The following is a 19269-nucleotide window of genomic DNA, read 5'->3' on the forward strand; positions in this document are numbered from 1 at the left end:
CAGAGGAAGAAGTTCCAGAACATGATGAGTCAGAGGAAGAAGGAGATGATGAAGAACCTAATCCTGAGTATGATGAAGATATTGACTACACGAAGTTCTTTCCAGACAAGCCAAAAAAGCCCGAACTGGGACATATTGTAGAACCATTTGACCTTTCTCAATTTTTCAGAGACGTAGATGCAGGCAAATACAATAGAAATAGCGAATACAGAGGTGATCCTAGTGAAAGTCAAAGTGTGAATTTAAACGTTTTGTCAAACGCAAATTTAACGTTCCCTGATTTTTTTGATGCGTCCGCTACAAATACTTTCGAGGAAATTGTGGAAAAAGAAACAGACAGACATGTTGGTCCAGCAATGACAAAAGATTTCGATAGGTTAGTTGAAGACATTGACTTCGATATAGACATGCACGAAGACAGAATAAGATCGGAAAGATCAGTCGACAACCAGAATAAGACACAAGAAAGCAGTACAAAACCTACTGAGAAATTTCTAAAAACGAATACTACAACTTTCTCCGGCGAAAGTCCATATAATCAGGAACGCTTGAGTCTGAAGGAACGCATGAAAAGAAAACAAAGTGAGCGAAATAAAAATGGAACCATTCATGAACCGGCTCAAAAAACTGTCGTTAAGCAGATGGTCAGTTCTGAAGTTGGACCTAAGGTAAGTGATTATATCCTTGAGCGAAATTTGCTTAGTAAAAACAACCCATCGGAAGTGTCAGGTCCTATACAACCTGGCAAAATGGTACACCTGATACCAAAGAACTGCATCAAGAACAGTGCATTGCATGTTCATGTATCAAAAGAACCCAAGTATGTACCTTACGAGCCATACAAAGCAGCCGTCAACCCTCGTATGCCATGTTTGAAGCAAAAGAAAACAAAAATAAATGTGAAGAAGAAAGCAAAAGAGGATGACTCGGGGATTTCTATTCATCAACCAGTACCTGTAACCCAAGCAACTGATGTTAGTAAAGATGTGGCAACTGACAATCAAGATTCTGTACAAGATGATATGAAACATCTAAACATATCAGACTGTCCTGTAAGTTTCACTATGTTGAAATTGTTTTAAATACCTACAGTCACACAAGACATAGGGACAATAATTATCCAGGATTATCAAGATAAATACCTAATTACCTAAGTTTGGTCTATTTTTGCTAGCAGATTTTCAAGTGTTTTTGTTTTTTTTTGTTTTTTTTTTTTTTTTTTTTAGGCCTTTGAAGATATTCATCAAGCAGTACCTGTAACCCAAGCAACTGATTTTAGTAAAGATGTGGCAACTGACAATCAAGATTCTGTAGAAGATGATATGAAACATCTAAACATATCAGACTGTCCTGTAAGTTTCACTATGTTGAAATTGTTTAAAATACCTACAGTTACTTACACAAGACATAGGGACAATTAATAATTATCCAGGATTATCAAGATAAATACCTTATTACCTAAGTTCGGTCTATTTTTGCTAGCAGATTTTCAAGTATTTTTGTTTTATGTTTTTTTTTTTTTTTTTTTTTTTTTTTTTTTTTTTTTTTTTTTTTTTTTAGCTCTATGCTAGTTCGCCAATATCACCAGGTAGCTCACCATACAATCCTCAAAATATTCCTCCTTCTAGTTCTTTTGCTCACATGTATCGAACTTTTGATAACGATCAACCACTCTCAACTCATTATTCCACCAACCATGATCCTAATCATTCATCATATGAGAGTTCAAGTCACAGATCGGATCCGGGTACTTATGAACCCTATAGTAATTTCAAATATGATCCTCCATCAAGTTTTGGGTATGGTTCATCTTATAAAGGGAAATCAAAAAGTTCTAAGCCTCATAGTATGGTTGAAGTAGATGGTGACTCTCCTGACATGGAATACCAAAGGGTAAAGGAACCAATCAACGACCATGCTGATCCTGATGAGAACAATTTTGATATCGACAAGTTTATATCCGACTTCAATACTGATCCACCTTACTCAGCAGATGAAGAAGAACAGAGTGATGAAGGTGGAGACGAAGGAGAGGAAGGTGAAGGAGAAGAAGAGGGGGGAGAAGAAGAAACTGACGAAGGAGAAACTGAAACAAGACCACAAGAATATTTGTATAAGAAAACTGTCTTTGGAGGCAAACCACGGGAATCAAATTTAGAAAGAGGCTATGAAAAAACACGTTCCTCTGATTTTAGACCAAAGAAAAAAATTAAAACGCCATCCATCCAACCTTCGTTTGGACCGAAGAAATTCAAAAATTATTTCGATAACGGAAGAGGCTCTAGTGCGACAGAAAAAGAAATCCCTAAAAAAATCAATCATCCCATTAGTGAAAAACAATCAAAATCAAAACCAATGAAGAAATGTGTAAAAACTACAAAAATGTTACCAGGTGGTCAGAAAAAAATGAAATGCAAGATATGCGAAAATCTTAAAACCGGAGGAAAATCCGAACATTGTTCTTATCTCGTGAACCCAAATAAAGATAATTTTGTAGTAGGAACAGAAGAAGTTACATACCGAACAATAAATTCAAGGCGGAAAAGAGATGTGACAAAACACGAACAGTCGAAAATTCTTGGAACCGTTGGTAATGTCCAAAATTATCCCAAGTTAGACAACTGAGGACCTAGTGGACACCCCTGTGATACGCCCAGATGACTAGATTTCAAAACCAAACAATAGAACCCCTCAATCCGACCAGGTTCTCAATACACGCTGCTCAAGGTCACAAAACAACGTGACTGACGGTCTTGGAGTCCGAACTCCGAACCTTCTGTCTACTCACCAAGTACGGACCAGATCACAGGCAGCTCACACGTCCATCAAGGTGACGACACTCCAAACGTTACCACGCCAGCGGATTATTCGGTGTGACTCGAACCAGTGGGTATGTGGTGTCAGGTATTTAAAGAAAGTAATTAGTAAGTAGGTTCTCGTGTGGTTTGGACACGGTTGACTACGCCACATTGCTGAGTTTCCCATTGTGCCGACCGCGTCACTGGAACTTGCTGAACAATTGATTGGGTCTTGGTAAATATTTGGATTGAGCAATGGTATTTCGTCTGTGAGGTTCAACGAGACTTGAGACGTGACGAATTATCCCAAGTATGAAAATGGCATAACTCTAACGGATAATTCTATTGTAAGAGTTAAAAGAGAAGATGATTATGACGAGGACGACGAAGAAGAAGATGAAGATGAGAACATAGAAGCAGAGTATGGACCTGAATATGATCCATACTTCGGTGAGCCTGTAGGATATAAATCATCTGATGGTGGCTCTTGCCGAACCGTTTACGATGATGACGGATCAGAATGTAGAGTGTGCCGTAATAGGAAAACAAATGGAGAATTCAAAGAGTGTTCTTATACAAGTAAACCCCAAAAACAAGCCTATGAGTTTGGAAGTTCCAAAGTGTACGGTTCAGGAAAACAACCTCGCTTTAGGAGACATCATCCGTCTAGATTTCGTCGGAGCGAACCTAAAGAAATTTTATCTAGAAAAACTAAAAAATATTTAGGAGAAAAATCTAAAAGAAATAAAAAGGCAAATGATCCCCAAGATAATTCTAATCATGGTAATTTACAAACTGATGACAATAAGCTATACGGAAAAAATTCAGAAGTTTCTAGGCTAGAATCACAACTTTTGGGAGAGATTTCAAAAGGTGAAAACCGTGCTAAAGAAGATATGAGCAACGAAGATACAAACTCAGCTTATCGAAAATACAAGATCTCCGAACATTATGCAGGAACACCATCTCAACCCATTTCCATAGGAATTGATTCCAATCCCAACTCAAATGAAGGCGGAGAATACATCAATGATTACTACTCACAAAGAGAAAATAGAAAAGGTGAAGTTTTTGCTGATGAAATTCCAGCAGAGTCAAACTTCAGAAGTAGTGAGAGAAAACGGTCTGACCTGTATGATGATCACTTCTCTCGATCTTTTCCGGAACTATTGGATGGTAAAGAATCCCTCGAACTTCCTTCATTAAAGAAAAGTTCAAGTCTCTTGGGTGATAGCTCAGAAGGCTTGTTTTCCAACAGGAATAGTTTTTCAAATAATAAATTCAAATCCAGAGGTTTGCTCGGTGATAATGGATTCCAATCAGGAGGGCTTCTTGATGATAAAGATTTTTTCAAAAACAACAAATTGAAACTTGGAAGGCAATTCTCGGACACAAAAGCTGACGCTCGTGAACTATTTGATGACAGAGATAGTGATAATCTCAACAGAATGTTTGGAGAGTTTGCTGCCAAGGACAGAACTAATTGTAAGAAACGTTACAAAGATAAAATGACCTGTTACGAATGTGTTGACGAAAATAATATTCGCCAGGAAGAGTGTATCTACATTAAGAACTCCGAACCGGAAAGCAAGCAGGTAGCTTATAAAGAAACAAACCAATATAATAATCCGAAAGCACAGAGCTCCGAAGGACGAGAGAGTAGGATCTATACATTCCCAACCCACGAAATGTTCGAGGAAGAATATGACACAGCACCAACAAAAGAAACAAAAAGTAACAAGAAACATATAAAAAAGAAGCCTTATTATGATAATGAAAGACCAAGTGAAGAGCTGGAAATTGACATAAAAAGGAAAAATCCAAAATACCATTCGGGTTCTCTGAATCTTGGAGACAGCACTGAAGAAATGGAAGCCATTAAGAACATGGAAATACAGAAAGTGCCAGCGAAATCAAAATATGGAAAGAGAAGAGAACAATCTTATTCTGGAAGCTCTCATGTAGAAATGCCTTATTCCAATAGTGCTCAACGTGACGAAGAACTATCTGATGCCAGTGTAAGCTTGAAACATAACAAGGTAGTGTTATATGCCTATTACCTACGTAGGTATAATTTCTACAATCAAAGCTACCAACAAGTACAATGACTTCAATCATTTGCTGTCTGTGAATTTTATTTAGAGTACCATATGGAAACTAATCCTTTTGGAATTAAATCAGTTCGCCCGAAAGCTTTTCTGAAAGAGTCTGGGAAAAAAAAGCGCGAGTGTCAAAGTCGTGATTTTAATAATACCCATCTATAAACTCTTATTAAATAGAAATTTACTACTTTAGTTTTCAATAATTATTTTCCTTTAATTTTGCATAAAAAGGATTTCGTGCTACCAATCATCTGCTTTAGAGCAGAGTTTTGGATTTATTTATTTATTTTTAGGCATTCTTTTCTATCCAATCCCTGTACCTTTCAACCTGAATAAGCGAAAGAGAAAAAGTTATGATTGCTTACAAAACTTACCCATCTCATTGATTTTGTATTGCAGCTAACGGAACTATTAGCCCCAGCAATCATTGCCCTCGTTCTCTGTACCAACATAACGTTAGGTAGGTATAATGTAATAGAAAATCGTGTGATGAATAAAGTTAATAAAAGAAGAAGAAAAGGAAAAAGACAAAACGTACCTAAACGGAGTGTTCACGTATATTTGGCTCTCCCTCTCCCCTGTCTCTTTCTCATTCTATCTCCCTCTTCTGATTTTCTCTACACAATAAAATTCTCAGTATTTATGCAGAAATGCTTCAAATAAACAAGTGAAGTACTGAAGTACCCACTAAAAGGACGCCCAATTTACAATTTAACAAGGTCATGAGAAATTTGGGAAAAATTTTAAAGAGATTTTCAAGTAAGGGTGAGAGATTTTCGTGAATAAATAATAAAAGTGAAAAGGGAGAGGTGAAAATCCGAAATTTTCAATTGAAAAGGAAATTAATTCCGAGTTTCTGATTTGATTCTGTTTCTTCTTCTTTCCAAATTAATCTGAATAGACAGATAAACATCTGAAATTTAGATTTTAGGTCATACCTAAGTTGTGAAAATTTTTGTTCATAAAATTTACAGGTGGTGTTATTCTGAGAAATGAAGGAACAAAATTTTTGGATAAGAAAGAAACGTCAATATTAAGATTATTAAGCCTTCTGGAAAAAGGTGCTATCTAATCTCTCCCTAAAAGCAAGAAATTTAAAGCTCATGTTAAATTATAAAATTAGGTATAGGTAGGTATTATGTACCTACATCATATTAAAAAGTTTTCCTTTATTTAGGCTCCTCCTCCTCCTCCTCCACCACCTACTCCTCTCTCTCTCTCTCTCTCTCTCTCTCTCTCTCTCTCTCTCTCTAAATAGATCTCTCTCTCCAAACCTTTGTTGATAACAGGAATAACAAAACCTGACATGACATGTAAATCTTCAATCAGAAAATACAAAAGTCCCAACCCACAAACATAGGTAGGTATTATGTGCCTATAATCCCTACAATCAACAATCAAAAAATACATACCTATACATATCTATCTAGAGATTATCTCTTCAATCAACATTAGGTACGTGGGTATATGCCTATGTAGGTAGTAGGTATAATATCTACAATCAAAGCTACAACAAGTACAATGACTTCAGTCATTTGCTGTCAATTTTATTTATATAGTACCTACCATATGGAAACTAATCCTTTTGGAATTAAATCAGTTCGCCCGAAAGCTTTTCTGAAAGAGTCTGGAAAAAAAAGCGCGAGTGTCAAAGTCGTGATTCTAATAATACCCATCTATAAACTCTTATTAAAAAGAAATTTAATACCTACTTTTTTATTATTATTATGTTAAGGCGGTCTCTTCCTGATCCCTAAAGTGCCGCGTCCATTTTAGTTTAGGACTATTGCACTGAATACCTACTTTAGTTTTCAATACTTACCTATTTTCCTTTAATTTTGCATAAAAAGGATTTCGTGCTACCAATCATCTGCTTTAGAGCAGAGTTTTGGATTTATTTATTTATTTTTAAATGTAGGTAGGTATAATCTTATATTATAAGAACAAGATCCATTCACAGTTCACATTTCATAGTTCACACACTGATCGCTCTATCTCGAGAACCACAACACGCATTCTTTTCTATCCAATCCCTGTACCTTTCAACCTGAATAAGCGAAAGAGAAAAAGTTATGATTGCTTACAAAGCTTACCCATCTCATTGATTTTGTATTGCAGCTAACGGAACTATTAGCCCCAGCAATCATTGCCCTCGTTCTCTGTACCAACATAACGTATCGTGTGATGAATAAAGTTAATAAAAGAAGAAGAAAAGGAAAAAGACAAAACGTACCTACCTAAACGGAGTGTTTACGTATATTTGGCTCTCCCTCTCCCCTGTCTCTTTCTCATTCTCTCTCCCTCTTCTGATTTCCTCTACACAATAAAATTCTCAGTATTTATGCAGAAATGCTTAAAATAAACAAGTGACTAAAAGGACGCCCAATTTACAATTTAACAAGGTCATGAGAAATTTGGGAAAAATTTTAAAGAGATTTTCAAGTAAGGGTGAGAGATTTTCGTGAATAAATTAATAATAAAAGTGAAAAGGGAGAGGTGGAAATCCGAAATTTTCAATTGAAAAGGAAATTAATTTTATTAATTCCGAGTTTCTGATTTGATTCTGTTTCTTCTTCTTTCCAAATTATGAATCTGAATAGACAGATAAACATCTGAAATTTAGATTTTAAGTCATACCTACCTAAGTTGTGAAAATTTTTGTTAATAAAATTTACAGGTGGTGTTATTCTGAGAAATGAAGGAACAAATTTTTTGGATAAGAAAGAAACATCAATATTAAGATTATTAAGCCTTCTGGAAAAAGGTGCTATCTAATACTCTCCCTAAAAGCAAGGAATTTAAAGCTCATGTTAAATTATAAAATTAGGTAGGTATAGGTAGGTATTATGTACATCATATTAAAAAGTTTTCCTTTATTTAGGCTCCTCCTCCTCCTCCACCACCTCCTCCTCCTCCTCCTCCTCCTCCTCTCCTCATAGTCCAAATGTGGACATAAAAAAGTGGACATTTTTAGGGGAAACACGAAAAACTCATATCTTTTGAAACAAGCATCCGATTTTAATGGTTTTGGTCTTGAAAAAGAGCTCAAATCTAAGGGAATCTGCTGGAATATATGGTATTTCTGGCAAAGTTGACATTGATTAGTTATATTAAGGTCAAATTTCCGAAATGTCCAGTTTTGGCACTTAACTATCCTCTGTTCAGTAATTAATTAAGAACATTCTTTTCTCCCTGATTGACTTTGAAGTTAAAGAGAAAAGGATGAATGGAATGATGCAAAACTTTTGAAGCAAAAAAGAAAGAAAAGAAAAAAGTTAGGTAATTTACGTAGAATACCTTATAAGTAGGTACTTGTATAGGTACTTTCGAAAATAAAACTGTAGGTATTTTGGTAAGAAAAAAAATCAATTTCTTATGAAGTGAAGAGTGCACTATTTATTTTTAATTTAACCAGTGGTAGGTCCCTCCTACCTTTATAAAAAAGGAGAGTAAAAATTCGGTGTGAACATCACACGACTTTCCTTATCCTATTGAGAAGCGTACGAGCCATCCAGTACGGAAGAAAAAAAAAAAAAGTTAGGTAATCTACGTAGAATACCTTATAAGTAGGTACCTACCTACTTGTATAGGTACTTTCGAAATAATGAAATAAAACTGTAGGTATTTTGGTAAGAAAAAAAAATCAATTTCTTATGAAGAGTGAAGTGAAGAGTGCACTATTTATTTAATTTAATTTAACCAGTAGGTCCCTACCTTTATAAAAAAAGGAGAGTAAAAATACGGTGTGAACATCACACGACTTTCCTTATCCTATTGAGAAGCGTACGAGCCATCCAGTACGGAAGAAACATGAACTGTTTATCATTGGGAGTTCTGCTTTGCTTGCTTGGAATTCCTGCCATGGCGTTGAAAATTGGTAAGTATACCCTACTTAAGTGGAAGGAAACAACCAGGCAAGGTTAATGCCGGAGGCGTACTCTAAGGCCAGCCACTCACTATGAGGTAGACCTGACAGATCAGGTCCGCCCGTCAGGTCTACTTGATGAGCACACACACCCTATCAGGTAGGCCTGACAGGCGGATCTGATAGTGAGTGGCTCGCCTTACCGTTAACAAAATCGTACACAAAACTGAACGTGTGTGAGTGTCGATCAGATCAGATCTATCGCATCAGTCCATGCATCGTATGCGATAAAACTCATCGTTAGTGGCGGGCTATATTTTAATTGTTTTATACGGAATTTCGATTATATCAACTTCTATACAGAACCTCGATAATATCAACTACCCTGGTTAGAATTAGTCGATATAATCGAGGTTCTACTGTACTTACAGGGTTGCCATTTTCACGATAAAACTCATCGTTAGTGGCGGGCTATATTTTAATTGTTTTATACGGAATTTCGATTATATCAACTTTTATACAGAACCTCGATAATATCAACTACCCTGGTTAGAATTAGTCGATATAATCGAGGTTCTACTGTACTTACAGGGTTGCCATTTTCCTCGAATCTACAAGTGGAAAATTAATCTACAGTGTTGCAATTTTTCACAGTAATGGTGGCAGAGGAGGGGGATGACATGAGCCCCCTGTTTCAAAAGTCGGTGATGGAAGAAGATGAGGACGTATCTGTCGAAGTTATCACGGTCAAACGATATAATGAAACAGAAGCAAGGAGAGAGTGTAAGTATGAAAAGAAACAGCGAGAAAAGGAAATTATCAATGAAACATAAGGAGAGTAACATCTTAATAAATAAAATTAGACAACCTTTTGTAAATTGGTAAAAATCGGGGAAAAATAAATGAGAAACATCCGAAATATGTATAAATGTACTCGATAGAAATCTCAAAAATCACACTAAATGTGGGCAAAAGAATTGGTCCACTTTTTTCGAAATCATCACATCAGTCGGAACAAGCTAGAAGTGCTTACAAAATCGCCCTACGCCACGTCACACCGTTCTCTAAATATTACGCCATGTAGGTAGGTACCTACATACATGTATGTAGAGACAATTTATAAACTCCATACAAAATTGTTGGGTATACAAAATCTCATGAACTCATGATCAAATTTCCATTGTGTGTTCAACATTTTTTTGCCGAATTTCATCAACACAGCAGATAGACAAACTCAATACAAAATTATAGTGTGAAAATCTAGAACGCACTTTGTTTATTCTATGTTTTTTTTTTTTTTTTTTTTTTTTTTTTTTTTTTTTTTTTTTTTTTGTTTTTTTGTGATTTTTTTTTTAGGGAGCTATGGACCATAGGACAGTGGTTCCAAACTTTTTTTGGACCGCGGAGCACCAAGCACTGCTGTAAACTCTACGGAGCACCCCCCAACCCTTTAGGGAATTTTTAAAAATAATTCGGAAATGATTCGGAAATGTTCATTAGCGCCACGGTCCGTACGGCTTGTTCCAATACTTCCCATTTGACTAAACATATTCGTGCGATTTTTTTTTTTTCTTTTTTTAATACGGTAAGAAAAATGAAACAGTAATGAAATGGAAAGATTAGAAAGGACACAATAAGTAATTTTCATTCCAGCAGGTAATTCAACACGAGACCACTATAAATATTCAGATATTCCTTTCTGTGTAATTATAAAAAAATGTTGACATGTTTTACAATTCATTTTTAATTAGGACTAGAGGTGTCACCGCTCACCGGGCTAGTTTTAGGGTGTATTCATAGACGCTGCTTCTTATCATGCCTCGAATGGCATTCGAACCCTCGCTTATATCTACCGGACGAGTGCTTTACCGAGGTATTAGACAGAAGATGTTTTATTTATACAGAAAAAATCAGAGTAATACCTAAAGCTGTGTCCAACTGTCCTTACACAGTCTACGGCCGTCGATCAACGAGGTGGATCTTTGCTGTCGAAGCAATATACGGTTTCCGTCGACATCGATCGATCGACAGCCATAGACTATATGTATAGATACAGCTAAAGACTCATCAGTGATCATTTCATTTGTAATACCTAAAGCTGTGTCCAACTGTCCTTACACAGTCTACGGCCGTCGATCAACGAGGTGGATCTTTGTTGTCGAAGCAATATACGGTTTCCGTCGACATCGATCGATCGACAGCCATAGACTATAATATGTATAGATACAGCTAAAGACTCATCAGTGATCATTTCATTTGACATAGGTTCTATCCTATATTGTAAATTATACCTCCACTAATTTACCTACCTCTACTTTTATACCCCTTTAATTATACCTATCTCTACTAATTACTGTAGAAGTTACTAATATTTTCTCTGTAGCGTATAATATCTCTAGTAGCGCGGTCAAACTTTCTTGAATTGGCGGGGTGGAGAGCTACCGCTAATTACTACAAGCAATTATTAAAAATCCTATATCGCCATACAAAGAAGATACCTAAAACAGAAACCTTTGACTCAGTTTTTCTTTATTTCAAGCTAGAGTTTTTTTTCGTTTTTGTCGTGTGGAACGAAATAATGCGGACTGTACTAAGATACAGTTTCACCACCCTCCATAGAATTGGTTTCATCATCGTTTTTGTCGTGTGGAACGAAATAATGCGGACTGTACTAAGATACAGTTTCACCACCCTCCATAGAATTGGTTTCATCAGAATGTAGAAATGCCTTATTCCAATAGTGCTCAACGTGACGAAGAACTATCTGATGCCAGTGTAAGCTTGAAACATAACAAGGTAGTGTTACCAAGTAAAAATGTAACCTCTAACACCAAAGTCAACCAAACGAAGACTGATGTACCTGACACGCAAGGAGAAGGTTCTCATCTGAGTGAAAATGTGGACAATATGGATGAGGAACCTGAAGAACCTGAGACAGAAGGTCCTGAGGGTGCCTTCAGTGAAGAAACAGAACCTGTGTATGATCCTGAAAGAAAACTTGAACTTCCCAGGTACATGGTAGAAAAATCCGAGGGAGAACGAATATTTGATCAAATTTCTGGAATGTAAGAAATTTTAGGTGCAGAATCCACCTCTGCTTTTGAATAGTTTTTTCAAAACTTACGAAATTCCAAAATCCAAATCGTGACATAGTTTTTAGTGAAACTCAAATTGCCATAAATGTTTCTGTATAAATATTATTGTGTACTGAAGATAGGACGGAAGGGTTAAACTTTCAATCGATTAATCGCATTGGTGAGTCATAAAATTATGAATTTATTGTTTAGTTTTAAGGACAGCTGACGAATTCAGCTGGTCGATTTTCATTTATAAAATGTGTAAATATCTATAATAATTCAAATAATATACTATTGGAAATTTTGTCTAGCTACTGCGTACCTACTACGTAAATTCGCTGTTGTGATCCCCTTTTACTTTCTATTGTTAATTTCTTGTTACCTAGGTATAGGTAAATAGGTATATGCACTTTAAAATATAGAACAATTCTTTTCAAATCTTTTTTTCAAAAATTAAAATTTCCCACTTTTAGAAGATTTTTTTAAAGGTTGGTCGACTGTATTTGGACACAACTTAAAAAGAAAAATGGCAAAACGTAGAAAAAAGAAATAATCTAATACCTATGGGTAAATTGTTGGAATTGAGCCACTGAATTCAAATAATTCCCTTATAACGTATTTTCCTTGCTCAATACCTACTTCAACTCTTTGTAAGGGTATGTGGAAAGCAGAGAAAAAGTACCTATGCTAAGTATGCTCAGTAAAAAAGCAGAACAAAAAGTGTATTGAGCATGTCTACAAATATCCATCTTAATACCTACGTCATGCTTAAATGCTTAAAACCATTTTACATTTTGTACGCAGGTACCTTAATTGATGTGCATTATAAAAGGGATTGGGTTTTACCTAAATTTTAGTTTGGTTGTATATTAGCATAAGTATAATAAAGTTTTATATGAACAGTTGCCGAAATGAAAATAAGTCATGCTTAAATGCTTAAAACCATTTTACATTTTGTACGCAGGTACCTTAATTGATGTGCATTATAAAAAGGATTGGGTTTTACCTAAATTTTAGTTTGGTTGTATATTAGCATAAGTATAATAAAGTTTTATATGAACAGTTGCCGAAATGAAAATAAAATGTATACGTAATATTATATTCATAATTTATTTTGATGTACCTTAAAACGGGTGTGCGATGTCTTGTCATTTTAATCACTTATTTGGGGAGTATTTCACGAACGACTGCTTAATTCTGAATCTGAATCCCAACTTCGCACTCAACACTCCTCGAGCGGAAAATATTGTCAAAAGGTAGGTACGACATTTTTCTGCACGCGGACTCAAAACGCGAAGTCTTTCGTGGAACACGCCACGTGGAACAGCGAAAAAAGGAAGATATTTAATTTACAACATGCTACATGCTACCCAAGGGAAATGCAGAGTACTGTTATGTACGTATCCATCTAGATAAAATGATAGAAATATTCATTATTCATGGATGCAAAAAAAAAAAAAAAACATCATCAGTGAGTTGTAACGTCTTGATGCAGTCACTACTGATGATGAAATAACTCGCAGGGAATGCGAAGGGGAAGAGAGAGCAGAAGAAAAACATCTTGGAGTGCAAGAAAAACACATCTTGTACTTTTTTAGAGATAGGAGATGAAGGTAGAGATGAAAAGTGTACAAGGCGAGGGAAGGAAATGCTTCTTTCAGTCAGGTGTTGGTTATGAGCGAACAGTGACATTAGGATAAAAGTACAAAGTACTTATGTTACATCCAGGAAAATTATTAATCTACCTACGCTCAGCACATGGGTCGCATTAATTATGAGTTTTTTGATCAAACGAAGCAACGAAGTCTTTCTGAAGACAACTGAGGACCTAGTGGACACCCCTGCGATACGCCCAGATGACTAGATTTCAAAACCAAACAATAGAACCCCTCAATCCGACCAGGTTCTCAATACACGCTGCTCAAGGTCACAAAACAACGTGACTGACGGTCTTGGAGTCCGAACTCCGAACCTTCTGTCTACTCACCAAGTACGGACCAGATCACAGGCAGCTCACACGTCCATCAAGGTGACGACACTCCAAACGTTACCACGCCAGCGGATTATTCGGTGTGACTCGAACCAGTGGGTATGTGGTGTCAGGTATTTAAAGAAAGTAATTAGTAAGTAGGTTCTCGTGTGGTTCGGACACGGTCGACTACGCCACATTGCTGAGTTTCCCATTGTGCCGACCGCGTCACTGGAACCTGCTGAACAATTGATTGGGTCTTGGTAAATATTTGGATTGAGCAATGGTATTTCGTCTGTGAGGTTCAACGAGACTTGAGACGTGACGTGTAGGTACGTCAAGGAAGGTCACTGATTTACAGGGTTCAGTCTCTGACATAGTGTGACATATTGGGTATCTATCTAGGTATTTATGCTTTGTGTGATCAACATTTTACCACCATAGGTTTCTGCGGAACCTACATGATAAATAGAGCCATCAAACATCCATTCTTGGATGGATTTCTCACACTATGCAAATAAAACACTAAAGAGAGAGAGAGAGAGAGAGAGAGAGAGAGAGAGAGAGAGAGAGAGAGAGAGAGAGAGAGAGAGAGAGAGAGAGACTAGATATACCTACAGAATCCATCGGCTAAAAGTCACTTTTTATCAAATGGGCTAAAAATCAAGCAGGGCACCCTAAAACGGATCTTTCCATCCATTTCCGGATTTTGAAAATTCGGGCAGATTGCAATACTTTCTCTTTACATAGTATAGCTTCTCTATCATATTGGAAAGAAAAAGGTTCTAAAATTCATAGGCAGGTTCTATATTCACAAAATTTTCCTATGCAGTAGGTATGCACATATTAACAGATCATGAGAACGGCAAAATTTGCTGGTAAGTAGTCAAATAAACATTCTCAGCAGATGTGTACGGCAATTACCAGTATTTCAGTATTGTTTCCGGACTTTGAAAATTCGGGCAGATTGCAATACTTTCTCATTACATAGTATAGCTTCTCTATCATATTGGAAAGAAAAAGGTTCTAAAATTCATAGGCAGGTTCTATATTCACAGAATTTCCCTATGCAGTATGCACATATTAACAGATCATGAGAACGGCAAAATTTGCTGGTAAGTAGGTAGGTAGTCAAATAAACATTCTCAGCAGATGTGTACGGCAATTACCAGTACCTATTTCAGTATTTGTCTTCAATAGGATTCATGCATATTGCAAATATTTGCAATGAAAATTCAAACAGCGAAAAGCTATTTTGAAATGCAATCGGTAGATTTCCATTGGATGGTTTAAATTTGAACAGACCAGCCCTAGGCAATAGAATGGAATTCTGGCATTGGCATTTTTTATAGAATTCTAGAATTTTGAAAAAAAAAAAAAAATGCGATCACAAATTTCTGTGAATATTTGAGGAAGTAAATACCTACAAAGACTTTTTACTTTCCTTATCCTATAGGAAGGAAAGTAATGTAATCGGGTCAAATTTTCGATGGTCAGTTTTTAGTGTCAAAACACGTAGAAATTTATCTTACAAAAACGACTGCTGCAGTGCTGCAGTGTACGGGGCATTTGCTAGCTGCAATCCATTTTGAAATTCTAATAGCTTAAATACCACATTACTATATGTAATACTAACAGAGCTTTTTTAGTTGGCCATTGTCCAGTAGATATATTGGAAAGACAGACTCCAAATTAGAGCCGAGATTTATGAGGTCAAATAAATTTTTCAACACCAACCGTCTGCCTTGTAAGATCTGGGTTGAGTGTTCGATTCCCGCCCTGGGTGGCTTTCTCCTAAACAGCGAACCTTACCTGGCTAGTTCTTGGAACGGCGGACTTTCCTGTCCTGGTCCTCTATACGGGGCGATAAAATCATTAAAATCTCCTTTGTTACGCTTCCTCTATGAGTCTATGAAATCTCTTGGGGGGAAATATCATTGATTAATTGATTTCTATGGAAGTTTTGCCAGGTGCTCTCATAGTATCATGTACTATAAGGGACGGCATCATTGGCCTGGGAAAATGTCTTGTTTTTTTTTTTTTTTTTTTTTTTTTTTTTGAAAGAAAAGGAGAACCTAATCAAAAAAAACGAAACCTTGGTCCTTTTTATAAAATCATTAAAATCTCCTTTGTTACGCTTCCTCTATGAAATCTCTTGGGGGGAAATATCATTGATTAATTGATTTCTATGCAAGTTTTGCCAGGTGCTCTCATAGTATCATGTAGGTACTATAAGGAACGGCATCATTGGCCTGGGAAAATGTCTTTTTTTTTCAGATAGCAAAGGAGAACCTAATCAAAACAGACGAATCCTTGGTCCTTCTGCCCACCAATATGCTCAGCGTTAAAATCAAAATGCCCAAGACTTTCGCCTACAATGTGACCATCTTCCAGACACAACAATCGCTGTGCTGCTATCTGCAGGAAAATACCAGAACTTGTACCTGTAACTTGATGTCAAAGGTGAGTAAAATGACCCTTAAGGCGTGTTCCAACCTTAAGGTTCTAAAAGTGTGTCCACAAGTATGCTTGACAAGCATCTTGGCCTGCCTAGCATTTTGATGTTCATGTTTCATACCTACTAAAATAAGAAGAGAATAAGTCTTCACTTGACTAAATAAACGAATTTATTGATGGAAAAGAGTCAACATGTTTCAACATCTCATGTTGTTCATGTTTCAAGCAAACAATTTGCTTTACAAAGATTTCAATAGGTACATCTGGAATTTTTAAGTAATGTTTCACAAGTATGCCAAATATGACTGCTCAACTGACCCAAACTTCTAACAACCATAAGTACTTATTTCAAATTTTGCCTTTTCTTTTTCTCTTTTCCAATACATTCTAATACCTACTTGATGTTATCTACATATTACTTCTGGACTAATCATTCCATTTCTTGTGATTTTTACTCTGTGTTTCTTAGTTTCAATTACTGACGGCCCTGATCAGTAAGTACGCCAACGTGTTGAACAAGATGCTGACTGACCTGAACAAGTCCAATTTTCTGAATCCGAGAGACACTCATTGCCAGGTGGAGGAGGATGGAGCATTGACTGTACCGGACATGGATGTCAAAGACCGGAAACCGCTCAACCATCTGTATGTGTTCCAGGTAAAATAAACTGGAAAACTAATAAATAAAAAAACAAATACTTGTTTGTTTTTAATTGTTGCCTTGATGGACCTGTGTTTTTATCTCTGGATTTACGCCATTGATGCAGGTCGCAGGATCTCCAATTCTCCACATACCTATGTCTCTCCTGTGCTGGTCTTCGTCCAGGTTTTGTCCAAGCTCTTGACTAGAGCATTTTTACTTCTGAACTAGAGACTAGAGACTTTTAAATACCTTACCACAATATACCTAAGGTAACAACAAACCGGTCCTTATCCATAGAGTTTGAAAGCGACTAACGAATCTCTTTAATATGTAGTTTAATCGAACAAGATTTTCTATTTTGTGGTCACATTTCTCAAAATAGGTCTGGTAATCCTAATTTATTAAGACTCCATTGAGATTTGAATCTGCGAGCTCATCATTAATTTGAGCCTTTGACCACCAATGAAATTCTCAAGCACAGCCCTAGGTAATACCCAACAAAAATCCGTGTATTATAGGCCTTCAATAATAATTTACTTTCGTCTAAGCTGTCTGCGTGAAAAGGTAGATAGGAAAAGGTGGTCTGTGTTGTCTGTACAGTAATTAAGACTTTAATAGCTTCATTCGGTCGTTAATGATTATTTCTGTGGGACACATATTTCGTCCCCCTCCCAACGCAAGGTCTAAACCCAAGTCTACAATACAGGGTGTATCACAAAGCTATGTCAAGGAGCCAGGTCGGGGTACCTGAAAAAAAAAGACAAAATGACGGATTTCTCGGTTATTCTGGGGATTTTGAAAAAATGTCCAGGGAACTTTTTGTAGCCCTTGGCCTGTACTATTCGCCATTTTCGGCCTAACATAGCTTTGTGAAACACACTGTATAGTCATTCGAGGTTCATTGTACCTAATCTCTTAATTGCTGTCCAAGCGGAAAGGATGCGAGTAAAAGGACTATGCGTACCCTCTCGGGCACACCTTAAATGATTTATTCGTCGTTACCTTAAATGAAGTCCCTTTTTTCCGCCACAAAGGAAAAAAGGCTAGCGACCCCCATTTTCTCGTGTCTCGTACAATGGCCACAGTGGTAAGGTCATTAATGTTCGAAAGCTGCATGCACACGGTTCAAACAACTTATGAAAAGAGTTAAGTAACTTGCAATTGGCATATCAGGTAAGTTGTATTTTCCTTTTGGAAACGAAATCGATTCCGATGGTGCGCCATCTTGGATTTCCTATGTTGGTTTAGTAGAGACGCCATTTTAGTTTCCAAAAGGGAACGGGTTCCGTTTCCGAAAGGGGAATACTCCTCTGGTTGTCCCTTACTCTTTTCCAATCATACCTGCAAGTTACTGACACAATTACTTGAATCCGGTGAGTAGCTTACGTGCAAGTAACTTTTATGCAAGTTGCTAAGTAACTTTTACTTTTTAAGTAACTTTTACTTTTTAAGTAACTTTTTTTTTTACTTTTATGCAAGTTGCAAAGTAACTTTTATGCAAGTTGCAAGTATCTTACGTGCAAGTTCCTGGATCGGCCTCTTCGGCCCGTGTGCGCGAGGCTTAACATTCAGCGCTTTCTGAAAGAGAAGGTAGAGAACAAAGTTAGAGAACACAAAGGAGAAAGAAGTCAGGCAATGCAAAAGGAAACAAAGAAGAAGGGACGAAACAAAAGTCATGAAACGGAAAAGAAACATACATTTCGTGTTCCCAAATCTTTTGTCTGGATAACAAAGTTGGAACTTTGGGGAGAATTATTTACCTCCTTGAAAGGATCCATTAGCGGTAAACTAATAATAGTAGGGAGTTTGTACTCGCAACTCGCACTGTTTGTAGGGGTCTATTTGCCAGCATATCCATTTCATTTTGAAGGAGTGTTGTGTAAATACTCCGAAAAAAACTCTTTTGGCCAGCCTAGTTAGCTTAGTTGGTAGTGCGTCTGCTTTGTAAGCGCTAGGCCGCGGGTTCGATTCCCGCCCGGGGCGGATTTTATCCAGTGGACATAAAAAAGTGGACATTTTTAGGGGAAACACGAAAAACTCATATCTTTTGAAACAAGCATCCGATTTTAATGATTTTGGTCTTGAAAAAGAGCTCAAATCTAAGGGAATCTGCTGGAATATATGGCATTTCTGGCAAAGTTGACATTGATTAGTTATATTAAGGTCAAATTTCCGAAATGTCCAGTTTTGGCACTTAACTATCCTCTGTTCAGTTCCATCTATTTCTATTCCACTTCCACCGGATGCGTCGTCTTTGTTCCACAGTTTGTGAGTTGACTGGTATCTCCCTCATCATGGACCTTACCTATTCTGGCTGGGGAGTTATCAAGAAGTTCTGTGAGTTGTCCGGGATTCATT

The 19269-nt window shown here is 36.8% G+C and overlaps 1 protein-coding gene across 2 annotated transcripts; it reads left to right on the forward strand.

The window, feature by feature from the left end:
- Nucleotides 1-1597: 1597 nt before the first annotated feature.
- Nucleotides 1598-11965, forward strand: LOC113468219. 2 transcript variants are annotated; one of them, XM_026824986.1, is made up of 3 exons: nucleotides 1598-2613; nucleotides 3110-4837; nucleotides 11562-11965. In XM_026824986.1, the coding sequence occupies exons 1-3, from the start codon at nucleotides 1642-1644 to the stop codon at nucleotides 11832-11834; spliced, it is 2973 nt and encodes a 990-aa protein (XP_026680787.1). In that variant the 5' UTR covers nucleotides 1598-1641; the 3' UTR covers nucleotides 11835-11965. The 2 variants fall into 2 exon arrangements, with proteins under 2 accessions (XP_026680787.1, XP_026680786.1); XM_026824985.1 differs by having other exon boundaries at nucleotides 3110-4763; nucleotides 11479-11965.
- Nucleotides 11966-19269: the final 7304 nt, after the last annotated feature.

This window comes from Diaphorina citri, unplaced genomic scaffold (genome assembly GCF_000475195.1).
Source record: "Diaphorina citri unplaced genomic scaffold, Diaci psyllid genome assembly version 1.1 scaffold678, whole genome shotgun sequence".
NCBI lineage: Eukaryota > Metazoa > Arthropoda > Insecta > Hemiptera > Psyllidae > Diaphorina > Diaphorina citri.

Excerpts from the sequence above, each read along its gene's own strand:
- LOC113468219 (XM_026824985.1), top strand. The coding sequence starts at position 1,642 with ATGTATCGAACTTTTGATAACGATCAACCACTCTCAACTCATTATTCC. Across the intron at positions 2,614-3,109 it reads ATGTCCAAAATTATCCCAAG|TATGAAAATGGCATAACTCT; the intron begins TTAGACAACTGA and ends AATTATCCCAAG. Across the intron at positions 4,764-11,478 it reads TTCTGGAAGCTCTCATGTAG|AGAATGTAGAAATGCCTTAT; the intron begins AAATGCCTTATT and ends ATTGGTTTCATC.